The sequence below is a fragment of the Coregonus clupeaformis genome, unplaced genomic scaffold (assembly GCF_020615455.1).
Source record: "Coregonus clupeaformis isolate EN_2021a unplaced genomic scaffold, ASM2061545v1 scaf0602, whole genome shotgun sequence".
Lineage (NCBI taxonomy): Eukaryota > Metazoa > Chordata > Actinopteri > Salmoniformes > Salmonidae > Coregonus > Coregonus clupeaformis.
The window spans coordinates 111,171-129,310 of NW_025534057.1; the positions used below are offsets into that span (position 1 = coordinate 111,171).

Consider the following 18,140-nt stretch of genomic DNA (forward strand, 5'->3'; position numbering starts at 1 on the left):
TACGGCCCTATACAGGGGTACAGTAGCTAGTGTGGTGGCAGGGGGTGTGGCTATAACAGTGTAGTATGTACGGCCATATACAGGGGTACAGTAGCTAGTGTGGTGGCAGGGGGTGTGGCTATAACAGTGTAGTATGTACGGCCCTATACAGGGGTACAGTAGCTAGTGTGGTGGCAGGGGGTGTGGCTATAACAGTGTAGTATGTACGGCCCTATACAGGGGTACAGTAGCTAGTGTGGTGGCAGGGGGTGTGGCTGCTGTGTCATAATAACAGTTGTCTAATCTGTGATTATCAGGATTATCTAAGAGCAGTGTGCTGGTCGTCCTTTACACTGTTCTAGTGTTCCTAATCTACTGTCACAATCTGACACTACTACTCCTACAGAGGAGAGGAGACGCTAGGCTAGGTCTGACACTACTACTCCTACAGAGGAGCGGAGACGCTAGGCTAGGTCTGACACTACTACTCCTACAGAGGAGACGCTAGGCTAGGTCTGACACTACTACTCCTACAGAGGAGAGGAGACGCTAGGCTAGGTCTGACACTACTACTCCTACAGAGGAGAGGAGACGCTAGGCTAGGTTAGCCATGTGCTACAGCATAGGCCTGCTGCTGCTACTTTGTCTGTTGTTTACAATAGTTCTGCACCTTTGCATAATGTATTGCTTGCTATATTATGAATGGCTATTGGTAGTATTTTTCCCACTCCAGGTGCAAACAATTTAAAGGGATACTTGGGGATTTTGGCACTGAGGCCCTTTATCTACTTCCCCAGAGTCAGATGAACTCATGGATACCATTTGTATGTGTCTGTGTCCAGTATGAAGGAAGTTAGAGGTAGTTTTGCGAGCCAATGCTAACTAGTGTTATCGCAATGACCGTAAGTCTATGGATAAAATCCCAAAGTATCACTTTAATGTGTCATAAAACATGATAGATAATGAGAGGCCACCCACACACCCACCCACACACACACCCACACACCCACACCCACACACACACACCCACACCCACACCCACACACACAGCAGTATGGAAGAACAGGTAAATCAGTGAAGACACAGTAGGCCTCGTCAGCCTCGCTGTCACAAGAAGAGCATCATGAGAGCATCAGGAAAGAGGAAAACACTTCTTCTAGTTATTATAATCATCACTATTATTGGTTTAATATTTCTGTTTTGAAGGGGGGGGGGACAATACAATATACACGTGGAGCATAATTATGGATCGCATCACGACAACAATCTTTCAGAGAGAATAATATAGACAAGAACACACTCCGAGAGGCCTGGAGTCTATATGTTGCAAAAGTGTAATTATCTGCATATAAGGATAAGGGCTGCTGATATTTACATGAGTAGTACTTTGCCACAACACTCATTGGATGACAAAGGAAAGACTTGTCTGTCATTGGCTGAACAGTGGGCAGCGTTGGCAGGGATTGGACAATAGACATTCCAAGCAGGAATGAACACCAGAGATAGAGGTTCCGTTGAACAACAATGTCTAAAAGTGTGTGTCCCATATGGCATCATATTCCCTATATAGTGCACTACTTTTGAACAGGGCCCATAGGGCTCTGGCAACAAGTAGTGCACTACATAGGGAATAGGACGCAACCAAAGCCTCCATGTCAAAGACAGGATCATCAAAATAATACATATATGAAGTATAAAATGAAAAAGTAATTATTAATAAAAATATAATTTTTGATGGACAACTATTTTTATGTACCCTATACCCACAATAATTATTTGCAGTCCTCTCTCCGAGTTCCTCTGTTTCGTTTTTCTTCTTCTTCTAATTAATTCCCAGACACACATTTGAACTCTATAACACATTTGTTACATCCTCTAACATAGCTGTGCGGTAGACATGTTCGTCTGGTAGCTGTGTGAATTTCATGACATTGGCTTAGAGATGACTATTGTATGGTCACAATAGCTGTGGCCCACCTGTTGAATAAAGAGATACAGCAGGATGTTATTGGACAGTTAGCGGCCACGGGCCAGTGACCAGTAACCAAGTCCAGACAAGGTAATGATACTGTAAGATGACTAACACCATTCATTTAAAGGTAGAGTGAGAGGCCTGTGTTTTGTAGAAGGATGCTGGCGTTTTCTCTCCCTCTCTTCTTCTCTTGTTCAAACATGTCCAGCCAAGGTCTCCGAGTCCTCCTCCCTTCAAACCACACAACTCTTGTTCTTCTTGTCCTCTGGGACTCACATGGTCCCTATGTGTACACAGAGCTATGTTCGCTTTCATGAGCTGTCCTGTCTTCAAGGCTAGAGGTCAACATGATGTGTAGTGGGTAAATGTATAGAACACCTGCTGTGGTTCCATGGTTCCAGAGTTCCAGAGTTCCAAACTCAACAGTTCATGTGTGAGGTGGTGTCCTTTGGCTTGGGCTGGTGGTTTCTAAGCGCTCTACCAGGGTGATGGTAAGAGGGTGATGAAAAAGGGGTGATGAAAAGAGGGTGAGATGTAAAACAGAATGCAAAAACAACCTGTGGTGGGAAGGGTGGAGAAGAGGGGAGTGAGTGAGTGGAAGAGGAGGTCAAAGGAGCTTTGGCACAGTTCATTGGGATCCATCCCTTTCTATCTTTCTCTTTCCCTCTCTCTCGCTCTCTGACTTCCTCGCTCTCTCTTGCTCTGAAGAGTCTGTAAAGTAAAAGAGGAGTCTATCCAGCCCCCCCCTCCCATTCCACCAACCAGGGAACAAGGATACTGGTGACATCACTTCCTGGTCATCACGGCACAAGCCACCAATCAGGGGACAGTTGCGAAGGGGAGGGGAAGCAAATTGCCGACCAGGAGACAACAAACAAAACGAACAGACATAGCAGGCCTTTCTGTTTGGCATTCGCCTGCTTGTCAGTCAAGTCCTCCCTCAGGCAGCTTGAGTCATAGAAAAGTCTCATTCAATTACTATCAACGCATTTGCTTACTTTATTTATTTATATATTTATTTATTTATTTCTTATTGTTATCTAATCTCACACCCCTCATAGGCTACATGTCCTTCCATTCCAACCCCTCCCTTCCCCATGTCGAACTGTCCATCCATCCATCCATCCATCGTCCAAACTCTTCTCTCATTTTATTTCTCCCTCCCTTCCTTGGCTACTTGCAGACAAACTGATCCACCAGGGAAGTGCACCTCTTACACTTGACGTAACAACACCAGTGAAACTTGCAGTGGCATCTCTCATGCTTATAGGTCTTGAACTGGTCATATCCTCTCCCACAGCACATCAGCTCACACCCGTCCATCCCCTCTGACGTCTTGTTACAGAGTCTCCCCAGGGTTCCCATGGAGCCGGTGGTCTCGTTCTTCAGACAGTAGTCTGGGCTCTGGTCGATGTAGACCAGGTCCTCGGGGGTCGGGGCGTTGAAGCGTTTGTCCACCTGCTCCAGTTTTCGTTTGCGTCCGATGCGCATGGCGGCGGCGCTGTCGTACTTCTCCTTCAGGAACTCTCCAACGCGGCGGAAGTCTGCCAGCTGGAGCCAGCACGTCTTCAGACTGCAGGAACCGGACACGCCATGACACTTACACGCCACGTTGGCCAGGTTGTACACTGACTGGGAGAGGAGAGAGAGGGAGATTAGTAATGGTCCAAGAATACTTCAAATACATTACACATGAAAATCCTGCAAAAAGCTTTACAACTCTGTACATTAACCTAAGTTGTTGCACTTTCTGCCACTTATTAGGCCTGCATACTGACTGTATGGAGTTTTGTTGCTTTCTGATAGATTGGTGCAACACAGCTGCTCTCTAGTGGCTGAATTAAAACATTACACCCTGAGAGTGCCTCCCAACACAGCAGAGCACTGCCAGAGAGAGCCCCGTGGTGTTCCACTTTAAACTCTCTTTACAAACAGAGAGGCAGCCAGAGGGAGCGTTTTGGGAAACAATGGGGGTGAATGGAGAATGGAGAATGGCCATTTAGTCCTAAAATACACAACAGATCTTTAGTTTAGTGGACTAAAAGCTTCCTGCTGATCTACACAGAGAACCTCCCAGCTGGTTCAATACCACAACCTAACCTAAACAAACAGTTGACTTTAAAATAGCACAGAGAACCAGCAGAGGAAATGTACCTATTGTACAAACTAGTGAGACAATTCCACACTGTACATGTAGACTTTGGGATCAAGGTGAAGATGGGGAGAGAGTTCAAACAGTCACTGACCATTAGATAGGGCCCTTAGAGGAAATGTTAAGCACAAGACACACAACGCACGCACGCACACACACGCACACAGACACACACACACATTCTCTTAAGCATGACTAAAGTAAATAAACATGACTTAAAAGCAAGAGAGTGTCTTTAAAAATCTGAGATACTAACTTTACAAGGATGACTTACAATGATGACTTGTGGTGGCCATCTTTGGGTGTTATTTTTCCTTTTTTGGAAAGGATTTACAAGCACTCATTGGAGGAGTGACATTAAACGAGTGGAAAACAGAGAGAGAGAGGAGGTCAGAGACCTGGCCGTGTGGTGCCAGGATAACAACCTCTCCCTCAACGTGACCAAGACAAAGGAGATGATTGTGGACTACAGGAAAAAAAAGAGGACTGAGCACGCCCCCATTCTCATCGACGGGGCTGTAGTGGAACAGGTTGAGAGCTTCAAGTTCCTTGGTGTCCACATCACCAACGAACTATCATGGTCCAAACACACCAAGACAGTCGTGAAGGGGGCACGACAAAGCCTATTCCCCCTCAGGAGACTGAAAAGATTTGGCATGGGTCCTCAGATCCTCAAAAAATTATACAGCTGCACCATCGAGAGCATCCTGACTGGTTGCATCACCGCCTGGTATGGCAACTGCTTGGCCTCCGAACGCAAGGCACTACAGAGGGTAGTGCGTACGGTCCAGTACATCACTGGGGCCAAGCTTCCTGCCATCCAGGACCTCTATACCAGGCGGTGTCAGAGGAAGGCCCTCAAAATTGTCAAAGACTCCAGCCACCCTAGTCATAGACTGTTCTCTCTGCTACCGCACGGCAAGCGGTACCGGAGTGCCAAGTCTAGGTCCAAAAGACTTCTCAACAGCTTCTACCCCCAAGCCATAAGACTCCTGAACAGCTAATCATGGCTACCCGGACTATTTGCACTGCCCCCCCCACATCACATCAGCTCAGATACATCAGATACTGTACACTACTGAATGGGAGTACAGTTTGTCTTTTTACGCTGCTGCTAATTATCTATGCATAGTCACTTTAACTCTACCCACATGTACATATTACTTCAACTACCTCAACTAGCCGGTGCCCCCGCACATTGACTCTGCACCGGTACCCCCCTGTATATATAGCCTCCCTACTGTTATTTTATTTTACTTCTGCTCTTTTTTTCTCATCACTTTTTTGTTGTTTTATTCTACTGTTTTTTATAAAAAATAAATGCACTGTTGGTTAAGGGCTGTAAGTAAGCATTTCACTGTAATGTCTGCACCTGTTGTATTCGGCGCATGTGGCCAATAACATTTGATTTGATTTGATTGATTTGAGAGGACGAGTGGTGACATTAAACGAGTGGAAAACAGAGAGGACGACTGATGACATTAAACGAGGGGGAAACAGAGGAGACACAGAGGGTGTGCATGTGCTGCTATCAGTGTGGGAGTACAAAGGGTGTAGCGGCCTCCTGCTGGGACTGGAGGACTGACCTGTTGTCACACACACGCTCACATGCCTGATGCACACACGTGTGTTTAGAAACGTGTCCATGTGATCAAGCAGTGAACCAAATGTCCCACACAAAAGCAAAGCTTATGAATAAATGCCAGAGACAGGCTCCCCAACTGAGGAAGAGAAAGGGACAGAGAAGTGAGAGAGAAAAAGAGAGGAGCGAGGGATAGAGGGAGTGTGAGACTATTTAGAGGTCTTTGTGTCTGTGCAGTGTCCTGTGGGCCCAATGACCTTAACCACTGGGCATGATGACATCAAAGGATCCCTTCATCACTCTCTTTCTCTTTTTCCCTCTCTTTTGCTCGCTCTCTCTCTTTTTCGCTCTCTCCCTCACTCTTTCCCTGCCTCTCTCTCTCTCTCTCTCTCTCTCTCTCTCTCTCTCTCTCTCTCTCTCTCTCTCTGTTTCGCTCTCTCTCTGTTTCGCTCTCTCTCTGTTTTACTCTCTCTCTCTCTCTCCCTCTCTCTCTCTCTCTCTCTCTCTCTCTCTGTTTCGCTCTCTCTCTGTTTTCTCTCTCTCTCTCTCTCTCTCTCTCTCTCTCTCTCTCTCTCTCTCTGTTTTACTCTCTCCCTCTCTTTTGCTCCCCCCCACACACACTTTCTCTATAGGCAGCTGTTGACACCCCTCTGCATACCTGTTTCTTTACCCAGAGAGAGAGAGAGAGAGAGAGAGAGAGAGAGAGAGAGAGAGAGAGAGAGAGAGAGAGAGAGAGAGAGAGAGAGAGAGAGAGAGAGAGAGAGAGAGAGAGAGAGAGAGAGACCTGATTCCTTTCTAACACCTATCTCCCAACACCCTGTCAACTCCCACACCTGGATGACCGCGCACCTGCAAATCCATGTTCTCTCTCTGGCATCCAAAAACTGAACTGGTTATTACATTCTTATCCACAAGGCGGCGATAACTCCCATTGCTGTCACATCCCCTTCCATTCATACTTGTGGCTTCACTGCTTGAGGCTATCCAAGGCCACTAACTCAACACAAAATGTAACCCAAATCCTTCTCACCCTTTTGTCACAGTCATGGCTGGTTTGTGTACAGTTTATGTCAAATTGATGTCAAAAGTTGATATTTTTTCTTCATTTTAGCTAACCCTAACCCTTTTCCTAACTGTGACCTAATTATCCTAACCTGCAACAATAATTATCCTAACCTGCTGCGTAGGTTCTCCTAACCTGCTACGAAAAGTCAGTTCTGATCAATTCTGACATAAGCTGTATGCCTTTTAGCCAAAATCTTCTCTCACCCCTTCCCTCTCAACTCTCACCCTGTCCCCCTCACCCCTCACCCCTCCTACTGCCCAGCAGGGATACCACTCTGCACCCTGCAATCCAGGATATGACCCCTACTGACCTTTCTAGAACTCTGGAGCATTCTACAGCATTCTATCCCACATTACTCATAGTAAACTGGGTCAGAGTGGGTCTAACATAAGGATTCATAGGGGACTTTCAGAAGCTCAACTATCTTAGCCACCCTCATTATAAAAAGCTCCACTGATGTAAACCTAAAGCACTTACGTACGCCTTAATATATGCAAACCTGGTTAAATGAGAAGCATACTTGACTCTGGGCCTTTCAAGCTAATGTTTCCATTGTCCTCTTGACTGATGAGTTAATTGCAGGTTATAATAGGGTTCTAATGGTCTGTGTGTCAGGGATAGTGTCTCCTGTCCTCTCCTCTACTTACAGCTGTTTAACCTGCTGGGTGCATCTCCACTGGAGCTGACATCACTCACACACACACACACACACACACACACACTCACACACACACACACACACACACACACACACACACACACACACACACACACACACACACACTACACACACACACACACACACACACACACACACACACACACACACACACACACACACACACACACACACACACACACACAAAGTCATCGTTCCATGTCGAGGGCATGCTTCCCGGGTCACAATAGGGCCAGCTCAGACAGGGGGAAAGGTGGGAGGGAGGGAGGGAGGGAGGGAGGGAGGGGGAGGGGTAAGTAAATAACCCCCCCCCCCAAAGGTGAGGAGATAAGAGAGGGTATAGAGGAGGGGGGAGAAAGGGGGGACTATCGAGGAGTAAAAAAGAACAAGTGTTCCCAGCAGAACAATCCTGGTCATTCCAGAGATGACACTTTCACTGCTATCAACGATTCAAGATGAGAGTTGTAATATTCAGTACTGCTTCTGAAGGCTTGTTTCACACAAAGAAAGTGAAGGGAAACGTGACTGACATTCCACAGCGCAGAGACCCCCAACCTGCTTCACCAGGTGTGTAGTGTGTGTGTGTGTGTGTGTGTGTGTGTGTGTGTGTGTGTGTGTGTGTGTGTGTGTGTGTGTGTGTGTGTGTGTGTGTGTGTGTGTGTGTGTGTGTGTCAGAGGGACACTGAGCCCACGAGACTGGAACGGTGCAACATCCCTCACCCACCCAGCTAATGTCATCCCTCTCCTGTCTCCCCCCTCTCTCTACCCCCGTCTCCCCCCTCTTTCTCCCCCTGTCTCTCCCCCTGTCTCCCTGTCCCGGAGGCCAGACGGCTAAGGGGTCCAGCGGGCTGTGACTTCCCAGATACGCCCCTGTCGCTTCCACAAAAGGCCCTGGTCCCTCCCGGCCCCCTCCATCCCCTCCTCACTCCCTGGGCCCCCCTCCCTCCCTCCCTCCCGGCCCGTCCATGCAAGACAAATCCCTGGCAGGACAAGCCTGGCAGAACAGCCAGCTAGTTAGTGAGAGAAGAGAGAGATTTCAGGGAAAAGAAGAGACAGGAAGTAAAAGAGACACCCGGGAGAACAGAGGGATGAAAACAGATGAAACGGACCGCGCCACGCCCTGTTCACCCATCCCGCTCATCCACTCTTCTGTCTGGGCCGGACGACAACAATAACAGAGAGAAAAACCCCTGTCACTCAAACCTGCTGAGCCCATAATCTTACATGCTCCAGAGAGAGATGGGGGGGGTTCAAGGCGCTTTGTCAAAGTATCAGATACAGGTTGAGGCTCATTGGCCAGATTGCAAACCCAAAACCCTCTGAGCTAATGGGCTGGATGTAATCTCCTCTATCCTTACCAAATGGTGCCGCCGTCACACACAGACACACACAGACACATGCATTCATGCACACACACACACACACTGACACACACACACCAATGCCTGCTCCTCCCTCCCACACACACACACAGACACACACACACATGGATACATGCACATGTTACACACCCAGTCACACACACAGGTACGCACACACACACACACACACACACACACACACACACCCCTTCCCTTCTCCCATATACGGCCCCACAGGGACCCTCAGCTGCACCCTATTCTCACCAGGCCTTGACCCCACGACCTCTGTGGAACTTAAGACACAAACACACACACACACATACACACACACACACACACATACACACACACACACACACACACACACACACACACACACACACACACACACACACACACACACACACACACACACACACACACACACACACACACAAAGGCACTCCCATAACCAGCGAGAGAGGGCCAGTAAGGTTCTTCTGTAAACAGTTTAAATAAATCCTGTGGTCTACCTAAAGACCAACACATGTTCAACAGACCTCCAGCTTCAGATGACCTTCTGTACTGGTACCATGAGGCAAATGGACCTTTTACCAGACCAGAGGTGTATGTCCCAATTGGCACACTATTCCCTATATAGTGCACTGCTATTCCCTATATAGTGCACTGCTATTCCCTATATAGTGCACTGCTTATGACCAGGCCCATAGAGCTATTTGGATAGCACCCCAGTTTTTTTTTTTTTTTTAACTTAGTAGTGGAGTACTAACCAATGAGGTGGGTTACGGAGAGAGAGAGAAAGGAAGCGATTCCCAAACCTTCCATAACAAAGCCATCACCTACAGAGAGATGAACTTGGAGAAGAGTCACCTAAGTAAGCTTGTCCTGGGGCTCTGTTCACAAACACAAACAGACCCCACAGAGCCCCAGGACAACAACAACAACAACAACACAACTAGACCCAACCAAATCATGAGAAAACAAAAAGAGAATTACTTGACACATTGGAAAGAACAAACAAAAAAAACAGAGCAAACTAGAATGCTATTTGACCCTACACAGAGAGTACACAGTGGCAGAATACCTGACCACTGTGACTGACCCAAACTTAAGGAAAGCTTTGACTATGTACAGACTCAGTGAGCATAGCCTTGCTATTGAGAAAGGCCGCCGTAGACAGACCTGGCTCTCAAGAGAAGACAGGCTATGTGCACACTGCCCACAAAATGAGGTGGAAACTGAGCTGCACTTCCTAACCTCCTGCCAAATGTATGACCATATTAGAGACACATATTTCCCTCAGATTACAGCGATCCACAAAGAATTCGAAAACAAACCCAATTTTGATAAACTCCCTTATCTACTGGGTGAAAAACCACAGTGTGCCATCACAGCTGCAAGATTTGTGACCTGTTGCCACAAGAAAAGGGCAACCAGTGAAGAACAAACACCATTGTAAATACAACCCATATTTATGTTTATTTATTTTCCCATTTGTACTTTAACTATTTGCACATTGTTACAACACTGTATATATACATAATATGACATTTGAAATGTCTTTATTCTTTTGGAACTTCTGAGTGTAATGTTTACTGTTAATTTTTATTGTTTATTTCACTTTTGTTTACTATCTACTTCACTTGCTTTGGCAATGTTAACATACGTTTCCCATGCCAATAAAGCCCTTAAATTGAATTGAATTGAATTGAAAGAGAAAGAGAAAGAGAAAGAGAAAGAGAAAGAGAAAGAGAAAGAGAGAGAGAGAGAGAGAGAGAGAGAGAGAGAGAGAGAGAGAGAGAGAGAGAGAGAGAGAGAGAGAGAGAGAGAGAGAGAGAGGGGAGAGAGAGAGAGAGAGAGGGGGAGAGAGAGAGAGAGAGAGAGGGGGAGAGAGAGAGGGGGAGAGGGAGGGCATGGATGGACTAGGGCTGCATCCCAAGTGGTTCCCATTCCAAAGGAGGTTAAAACGTTAACATTCCATGGCGGAATGCCGGCCTCTGTCATCTTTCCCAGGATAGGTCTGACTGACATTCCCCAGCATCAGTTTTTCCGGACAGAAGGATGAGAGAGAAAGAGGGATGGAGGGGTGAGAGAGAAAGGGGGATGAGGGGTGAGAGAGAAAGAGGGATGGAGGGGTGAGAGAGAAAGAGGGATGGAGGGGTGGGAGAGAAAGAGGGATGGAGGGGTGGGAGAGAAAGAGGGATGGAGGGGTGAGAGAGAAAGAGTGATGGATGGGGTGAGAGAGAAGAGGGATGGAGGGGTGAGAGAGAAAGGGGGATGAGGGGTGAGAGAGAAAGAGGGATGGAGGGGTGAGAGAGAAAGCGGGATGGAGGGGTGAGAGAGAAAGAGGGATGGATGGGGTGAGAGAGAAGAGGGATGGAGGGGTGAGAGAGAAGAGAGGTGAGAGAGAAAGAGGGATGGAGTGATGACTGAGTGATAAGCTGGTGGTGGCATTAATAACCACCTGGACGTGTCTAAGGGCATCGCCGCAAAACGCAGCACACCTCTGTCCTCTCTTCCTTTCACTCTCTCTCTCTCTCTCTCTCTCTCTCCTCACTCCATTCCCCTTCTCTTTCTCTCCCCCCCCCCCCCCCCACCCCCCTCTCTCTATCTCTCTCTGAATAGCATTAGTCTTGAGGGTGAACTGACTGTCAAGACTATAATGCTCCTGGCCTCTGCTCTGAACTGTGGGTCTTTCTGTGAGCTGTGAGTCTTTCTCTGTGGTGATGAATGTCAACAGTGCTGTGTTTGTTTTGGAAGGCATTAAAGCTTTTAGCTTTAGACACAGACACACAGAGACAGACTCCTCCCTAAACACATCACTAGCTCTTAGGCCGGGGAGGGTGGGCAAGGAGGCAGGTTGAGACCAGTGCTTCCTCCTTGATCGGTCCTTTTGAAAACCTTAGGTCACTCCGGAGGGAGGAGAAAGAGAGGGAGATAAAGGGCCTAAGAAATCAAATCGGCCTGGAAATGTCAGGTTCAGGATAAAGCAGGCAGGCAGTGGTTAAGTCTCTATGACTAACTGTGGATTCAGGCAGTGGTTAAGTCTCTATTACTAACTGTGGATTCAGGCAGTGGTTAAGTCTCTATGACTAACTGTGGATTCAGGCAGTGGTTAAGTCTCTATGACTAACTGTGGATTCAGGCAGTGGTTAAGTCTCTATGACTAACTGTGGATTCAGGCAGTGGTTAAGTCTCTATTACTAACTGTGGATTCAGGCAGTGGTTAAGTCTCTATGACTAACTGTGGATTCAGGCAGTGGTTAAGTCTCTATGACTAACTGTGGATTCAGGCAGTGGTTAAGTCTCTATGACTAACTGTGGATTCAGGCAGTGGTTAAGTCTCTATGACTAACTGTGGATTCAGGCAGTGGTTAAGTCTCTATTACTAACTGTGGATTCAGGCAGTGGTTAAGTCTCTATTACTAACTGTGGATTCAGGCAGTGGTTAAGTCTCTATTACTAACTGTGGATTCAGGCAGTGGTTAAGTCTCTATGACTAACTGTGGATTCAGGCAGTGGTTAAGTCTCTATTACTAACAGTGGATTCAGGCAGTGGTTAAGTCTCTATGACTAACTGTGGATTCAGGCAGTGGTTAAGTCTCTATGACTAACTGTGGATTCAGGCAGTGGTTAAGTCTCTATTACTAAATGTGGATTCAGACAGTGGTTAAGTCTCTATTACTAACTGTGGATTCAGGCAGTGGTTAAGTCTCTATTATTAACTGTGGATTCAGTCAGTGGTTAAGTCTCTATTACTAACTGTGGATTCAGGCAGTGGTTAAGTCTCTATTATTAACTGTGGATTCAGTCAGTGGTTAAGTCTCTATTACTAACTGTGGATTCAGGCAGTGGTTAAGTCTCTTTTTTAAATGTGGATTCAGGCAGTGGTTAAGTCTCTATTACTAACTGTGGATTCAGGCAGTGGTTAAGTCTCTATTATTAACTGTGGATTCAGTCAGTGGTTAAGTCTCTATTACTAACTGTGGATTCAGGCAGTGGTTAAGTCTCTATTATTAACTGTGGATTCAGTCAGTGGTTAAGTCTCTATTACTAACTGTGGATTCAGGCAGTGGTTAAGTCTCTATTACTAAATGTGGATTCAGGCAGTGGTTAAGTCTCTATTATTAACTGTGGATTCAGGCAGAGGGTCGGGGTGAGTGGCCCCGTTACCTCTGAGGAATGTTCTGTGACCTTTTGACCCCACCAGACTCCAAGGGTGTTAGCCCCACTGGCAGCACAAACACACACACACACACACACACACACACATACACACACAGACACACACACACACACACTGCAGGCTGCAGCAGAGCAGAGGCCATTTGGGTGCTCCCAATAAATGATCTACCACCCTACCCTACACCCCTACCCTTCCCTCTACCCTACCCCCCTATCCTACCCCCCCACTCTACCCACTACCCTACCCCCCTACCCTTCACTCTACTCTACCCCTCCCCCCTATCCTACCCCCCTATCCTACCCCCCCACTCTACCCACTACCCTACCCCCCTACCCTTCCCTCTACTCTACCCCTCTACCCCTCCCCCCTATCCTACCCCCCCCACTCTACCCACTACCCACTACCCTACCCCCCTACCCTTCACTCTACTCTACCCCTCCCCCCTATCCTATCCCCCCCACTCTACCCACTACCCTACCCCCCTACCCTTCCCTCTACTCTATACCTCTACCCTACCCCCTATCCTACCCCCCCACCCTTCCCTCTACTCTACCCCATGAAGGGGAGGAGACAGGTTAAAGAAGGAGTTTTAAGCCTTGAGACAATTGAGACATGGATTGTGTATCTGTGCCATTCAGAGGGTGAATGGTTAAGACAAAATATTTAAGTGCCTTTGAACAGGGTATTGCGCACCGGTTTGAGTGTGTCAAGAACTGCAATGCTACTGGGTTTTTCATGCTCAACAGTTTCCCATGTGTATCAATAATGGTCCACCACCCAAAGGACATCCAGCCAACTTGACACAACTGTGGGAAGCATTGGAGTCAACATGGGCCAGTATCCCTGTAGAACGCTTTCGACACCTTGTCGAGTCCATGCCCCGTCCATGAATTGAGGCTGTTCTGAGGGCAAAAGGGGGTACAACTCAATATTAGGAAGGTGTTGTTAATGTTTTGTACACTCAGAGAGAGAGAGAGGGAATAGGGTACCATTTGGGACCGAGTCTTAATGCGGTCCGGTGAAGTTTAGTTTGTTAGTTTAGCCGGCGCTTTGGGTTTCCTCTAGGATCTCATTCACATATTGACCTCGCAGGAAAATAAACCAACAATTACGAAGCTAAGCAAACCTTGGAAATCTCTCTCTCTCTCTCTTTCTCTTTCTTTCTCTCTCTCTCTCTCTCTCTCTCTCTCTCTCTCTCTCTCTCTCTCTCTCTCTCTCTCTCTCTCTCTCTCTCTCTCTCTCTCTCTCTCTCTCTCTCTCTCTCTCTCTCTCTCTCTCTCTCTCTCTCTAAGCAAACCATGGGTATGTTGTAAAAGGCACTGAGAGTGCTTCCTTCTTGTCTAGGAGCTACTCCTGTGTTTCTGGGCCCTCCTCCTGTCCAAATAAAGATGGCAGTGTTTCTTTCTCTCTTTCTTTTCTCTCTGTGTCTCTGCCTCTGCCTCCATCCTTGTCGGTCAGTCAAACCGTGTGGACCCCGTGATGGATATACAGTACATGGTTCTGCACGCAACATACATGTAGTTGACACCATGAACAGAGACTAATAACAACAATAAAGTACCAGTCAACAGTTTGGACACACCCACTCATTCCAGGGTTTTTCTTTATTTTTTACTATTTTCTACATTGTAGAATAATAGTGAAGACATCAAAACTATGAAATAACACATATGGAATCATGTAGTAACCAAAAAAGTGTTATAAAAATCTAAATATATTTCATATTTGAGATTCTTCAAATAGCCACCCTTTGCCTTGATGACAGAAAAACCCTTGAATGATTAGGTGTTCTAAAACGTTTGACTGGTAGTGTATATGTACTTCACACCATGAACAGAGACTAATAACAACAAGCAGAGAGGATATCTTTGAGTGTGTGTGTTTGTGTGTCTGTGAGTGTGTGTGTGCATGGACGTGTGTGTGTGTGCATCCCAGTTCCTCACCTGTCTCCCTGCCTCGTTGTTCTGTAGGTTCATCAGTGTTCTAGCATCTTCTTTGGAGCCTTGAGGGTAGTTCTTTTCTCTCTCCCGCGCGTCCACAAACTCCCGGGCGAAACGGTAGCCATAGTTGACGTTGTCGCCACAGCCGCCCCACAGCCAATCACGCGGTAGGTCACGGGGTCGAGCGGCGCGGCTGCATCCGCAGGTGGAGAGTTCTCCCTCCCGGCACGCTCTGCTGACCGCATTCACCACGCCTGCTGCACTGATGGCATAGGTGAAGGCTGTCTCCCTGCTCCCTGTCGGATGGACACACAGAGAAACAGACAGAAAAACACACACAAGGCGGTTAGCATACAATGGTAGCAGGTCAAAGCTGTTCCTCTACTTTCTTTTTCCAAAGGACACACACACACACACAATGCCACTTGGGCTTGGTTAGCTAGCGCTTTAACCTAGCCAGTTAACCATGGGTTCTGTTATTGATGTGTGACTACAGGCCCCTACAGGGGACAGTAGACAATGGGGCCTGGCGTCAGGAGATTAAGGAGCTGGGGCCGCTGGCTAGCCTGGCTAAAGGAGAGCGAGAGAAAGATGACCTTTGACACATAATTTGTGACATGGGAAGAGTAGACTCTACAAGATCTCATCAACTCACTCCGGAGAGAAGAAAGCACTTCTCTTGTGGATAGATTCTAGATGGGAGAGACAGGGAGTAGCTTAACAACGTCATGAGCTGCTAGGGTTGACTGCAGCCAAAAAGGTGTGAGGTTTATATTATTGCTCACTCTCTCTCTCTCTCTCTCTCACACACACACACACACACACTCTCTCTCTCTCTCTCACACACACACACACACACTCTCTCTCTCTCTCTCTCTCACACACACACACACACACACACTCTCTCTCTCTCACACACACACACACACTCTCTGTCTCTCTCTCTCTCAATTCAATTCAAAGGGCTTTATTGGCATGGGAAAATCTCTCTCTCTCTCCTCCCATCTGCTGTGCAGGTGTTACCAATGATGTATATAAACCCTGGATTGCTGATGCTATGTATTGGCCATTGAGAGGTTTTGAAGCCACCGGTCGGCCATATTGGCACTCCCCAGTAGGGGCAGTCCTCCATAGGAATGAATGGAATTCTCAGTAAATAAATAGAAATATGTTTAGCTCACATAATACAATTTACAAGTATGCTTTAATGCATCTGTAAAATAATAAGCATGGAAAAAACTAATGTAGACATTAATAAATGCATTTCTATAGCTTCCAAAATCTTTTTCACAACGGTGGGGGAGTGCCAAGATGGAGTCAAGGTGGCTTCATCACAACGCCCCCTATTTGTCATCTAGTGTATATATAAATCATTGGGTGTTACCTGACAGGTTTTCCATTGGATGGATATGTCATCTGGAATGCAGATCTCAAGGTTTCACGTACTTCAGCATCGTAGCCTTGGTAGGCCTAGGACTCTTTATACAAGCAAATAAACGTAACCTTGGCAGCTGGCACTCTCCAAATGTGTTTTGGGGAACGTAAACAATGAAAAATATCTTATGTTGATGTTTTTAATTTGGAAATTATTAAATAATTCGTGAGTGTGATATAAAAAAGTAGATATAGTCATAGCCTATATTGGCATATCTTTGGCGAACCAAGAAAGATGGCATCAGTTTACAATGCCAATGGCTGTCTGTGAGTAAAATATACATTTTTTAAATATTCCATGTAAACCGCTACTCTGCATTTAAGACTGGCTATCCTGATTCCTGGCACTGTTATAACAGAAACGTCACGTGTCAAAAAGTTTTAATTATGTGTTCTCTTAAAAACGGAATATGTAGGCTAAATATGCGCCAGGAGCCCGAGTGCCCGATAAAGACGAGGACTTTTATTGGCCCATAGAACCGAGACTTCAAATAGCAGCCCGGATCTGCCGAGCCCGTGTCATCCCATGATTGCATTTCAAAAGGAGGCCGTGGACAATAGCAGGCTAACACCTCAATAAAACCCTGGCGATTGACTGCAAACAACTCCTTTGCTGTTTTGGGAACGGCGAGGAAGAGGGGAGACTGGGAGAGGGAGGGAGGGGATCGGTCGGCCTGCCTTTCTGGCGGTCCGAGGGGGAATAGAGAAGCTATGGGCTATTGGACACCACCACCTCTAGCCTACACCTCATCCCACTATAGAACGGAACTAACACTCAGTTGTCGAGAGAAGTCTGACTGACAATTAAACGCAACGAATTTTTATTTGGAAAATCAAGTTTGTTAAAAGGTCCCCTATTTAACAGTTTAACTAATACAAAATCACATTCAATAATACAGATAATGTTATCAGCGTTGCCTCTAAAGTGCAAACATTCAAAGTTTACAATGGGAAATCAAAATGTAAACATAAAAACGTGTCATCACAATGGGAAATCAAAATATAAACATACAAACGTGTCATCACCTGCCGCAGCATAGGCCTATCACTAATTAGCTCTGGTCCAGGGCATTCGTGCGCGTTCCTTAACTAACCGTTGGTGAAAGAAACGGTCACTAACGCCCTGACCCAGAGCTAGCCTATAACCCAAATCCCACCACGTGACTTGCTTACCTATCTGCATGACGCGTCCGAACACGGATGCATTATCCACCGTGCTACAGTTCCACCGCCGATGTCTGAACTGGTATTGGCACTCATTGATGCCCGTCTTGGCCCCCTCGCCTATGTAAACCATATGGTCCTGGTAGAGCTGGCACAGCTTCCTCTGCCCCTGGGAGAGCCCCGTAAGCTGGCTGCACAGAGGCTGGGCCCCGATGATGTACATCTCCGGTCTCTGGATAGGGTTCATCGCTAACGACCTACATGCATAGATGGGAAATATGAGGTTGGTGGTTATTTACAGTGTTGAGAAAATAAATGTTTATTATAGTGTCCGGATGAGGCGTAAATAGCAAGTATTTTAGCCTATTAAGCTTCAATCAAAGATTCGCTGTTTCAAGATGTCATATAAAGTGATAAAATTGGCAATAATGGCAAATGTGAATTAATTCAATACAAATATAATAAATATAAAGGAAAACATAGTATATTCTACTGTGGAAAAAAGGCAGGTAAATATCACATAGGTCGCATACGACCAATGCTTATTAACAATTAAATAATGATCTACTGTATCGATGTCAGATGATGAGGAATATGATTGGAATGTTCTCCATCAGTGGAAAGT

At 46.5% G+C, this 18,140-nt stretch overlaps 1 protein-coding gene across 1 annotated transcript in view; it reads right to left on the bottom strand.

Annotated features, from left to right (window-relative positions):
• Positions 1 to 1,136: 1,136 nt before the first annotated feature.
• The window catches only part of wnt5b (wingless-type MMTV integration site family, member 5b), a 60,080-nt gene continuing 43,076 nt past the window's right edge, over positions 1,137 to 18,140 (bottom strand). The window contains exons 3-5 of the mRNA XM_041866929.2: positions 17,525 to 17,772; positions 14,921 to 15,213; positions 1,137 to 3,583 (exon numbers count right to left, since the gene is read on the bottom strand). Coding sequence (XP_041722863.2) covers positions 3,125 to 3,583; positions 14,921 to 15,213; positions 17,525 to 17,772 — 1,000 coding nt within the window. The 3' untranslated portion in view covers positions 1,137 to 3,124. The remainder of the gene's footprint in view (positions 3,584 to 14,920; positions 15,214 to 17,524; positions 17,773 to 18,140) is intronic.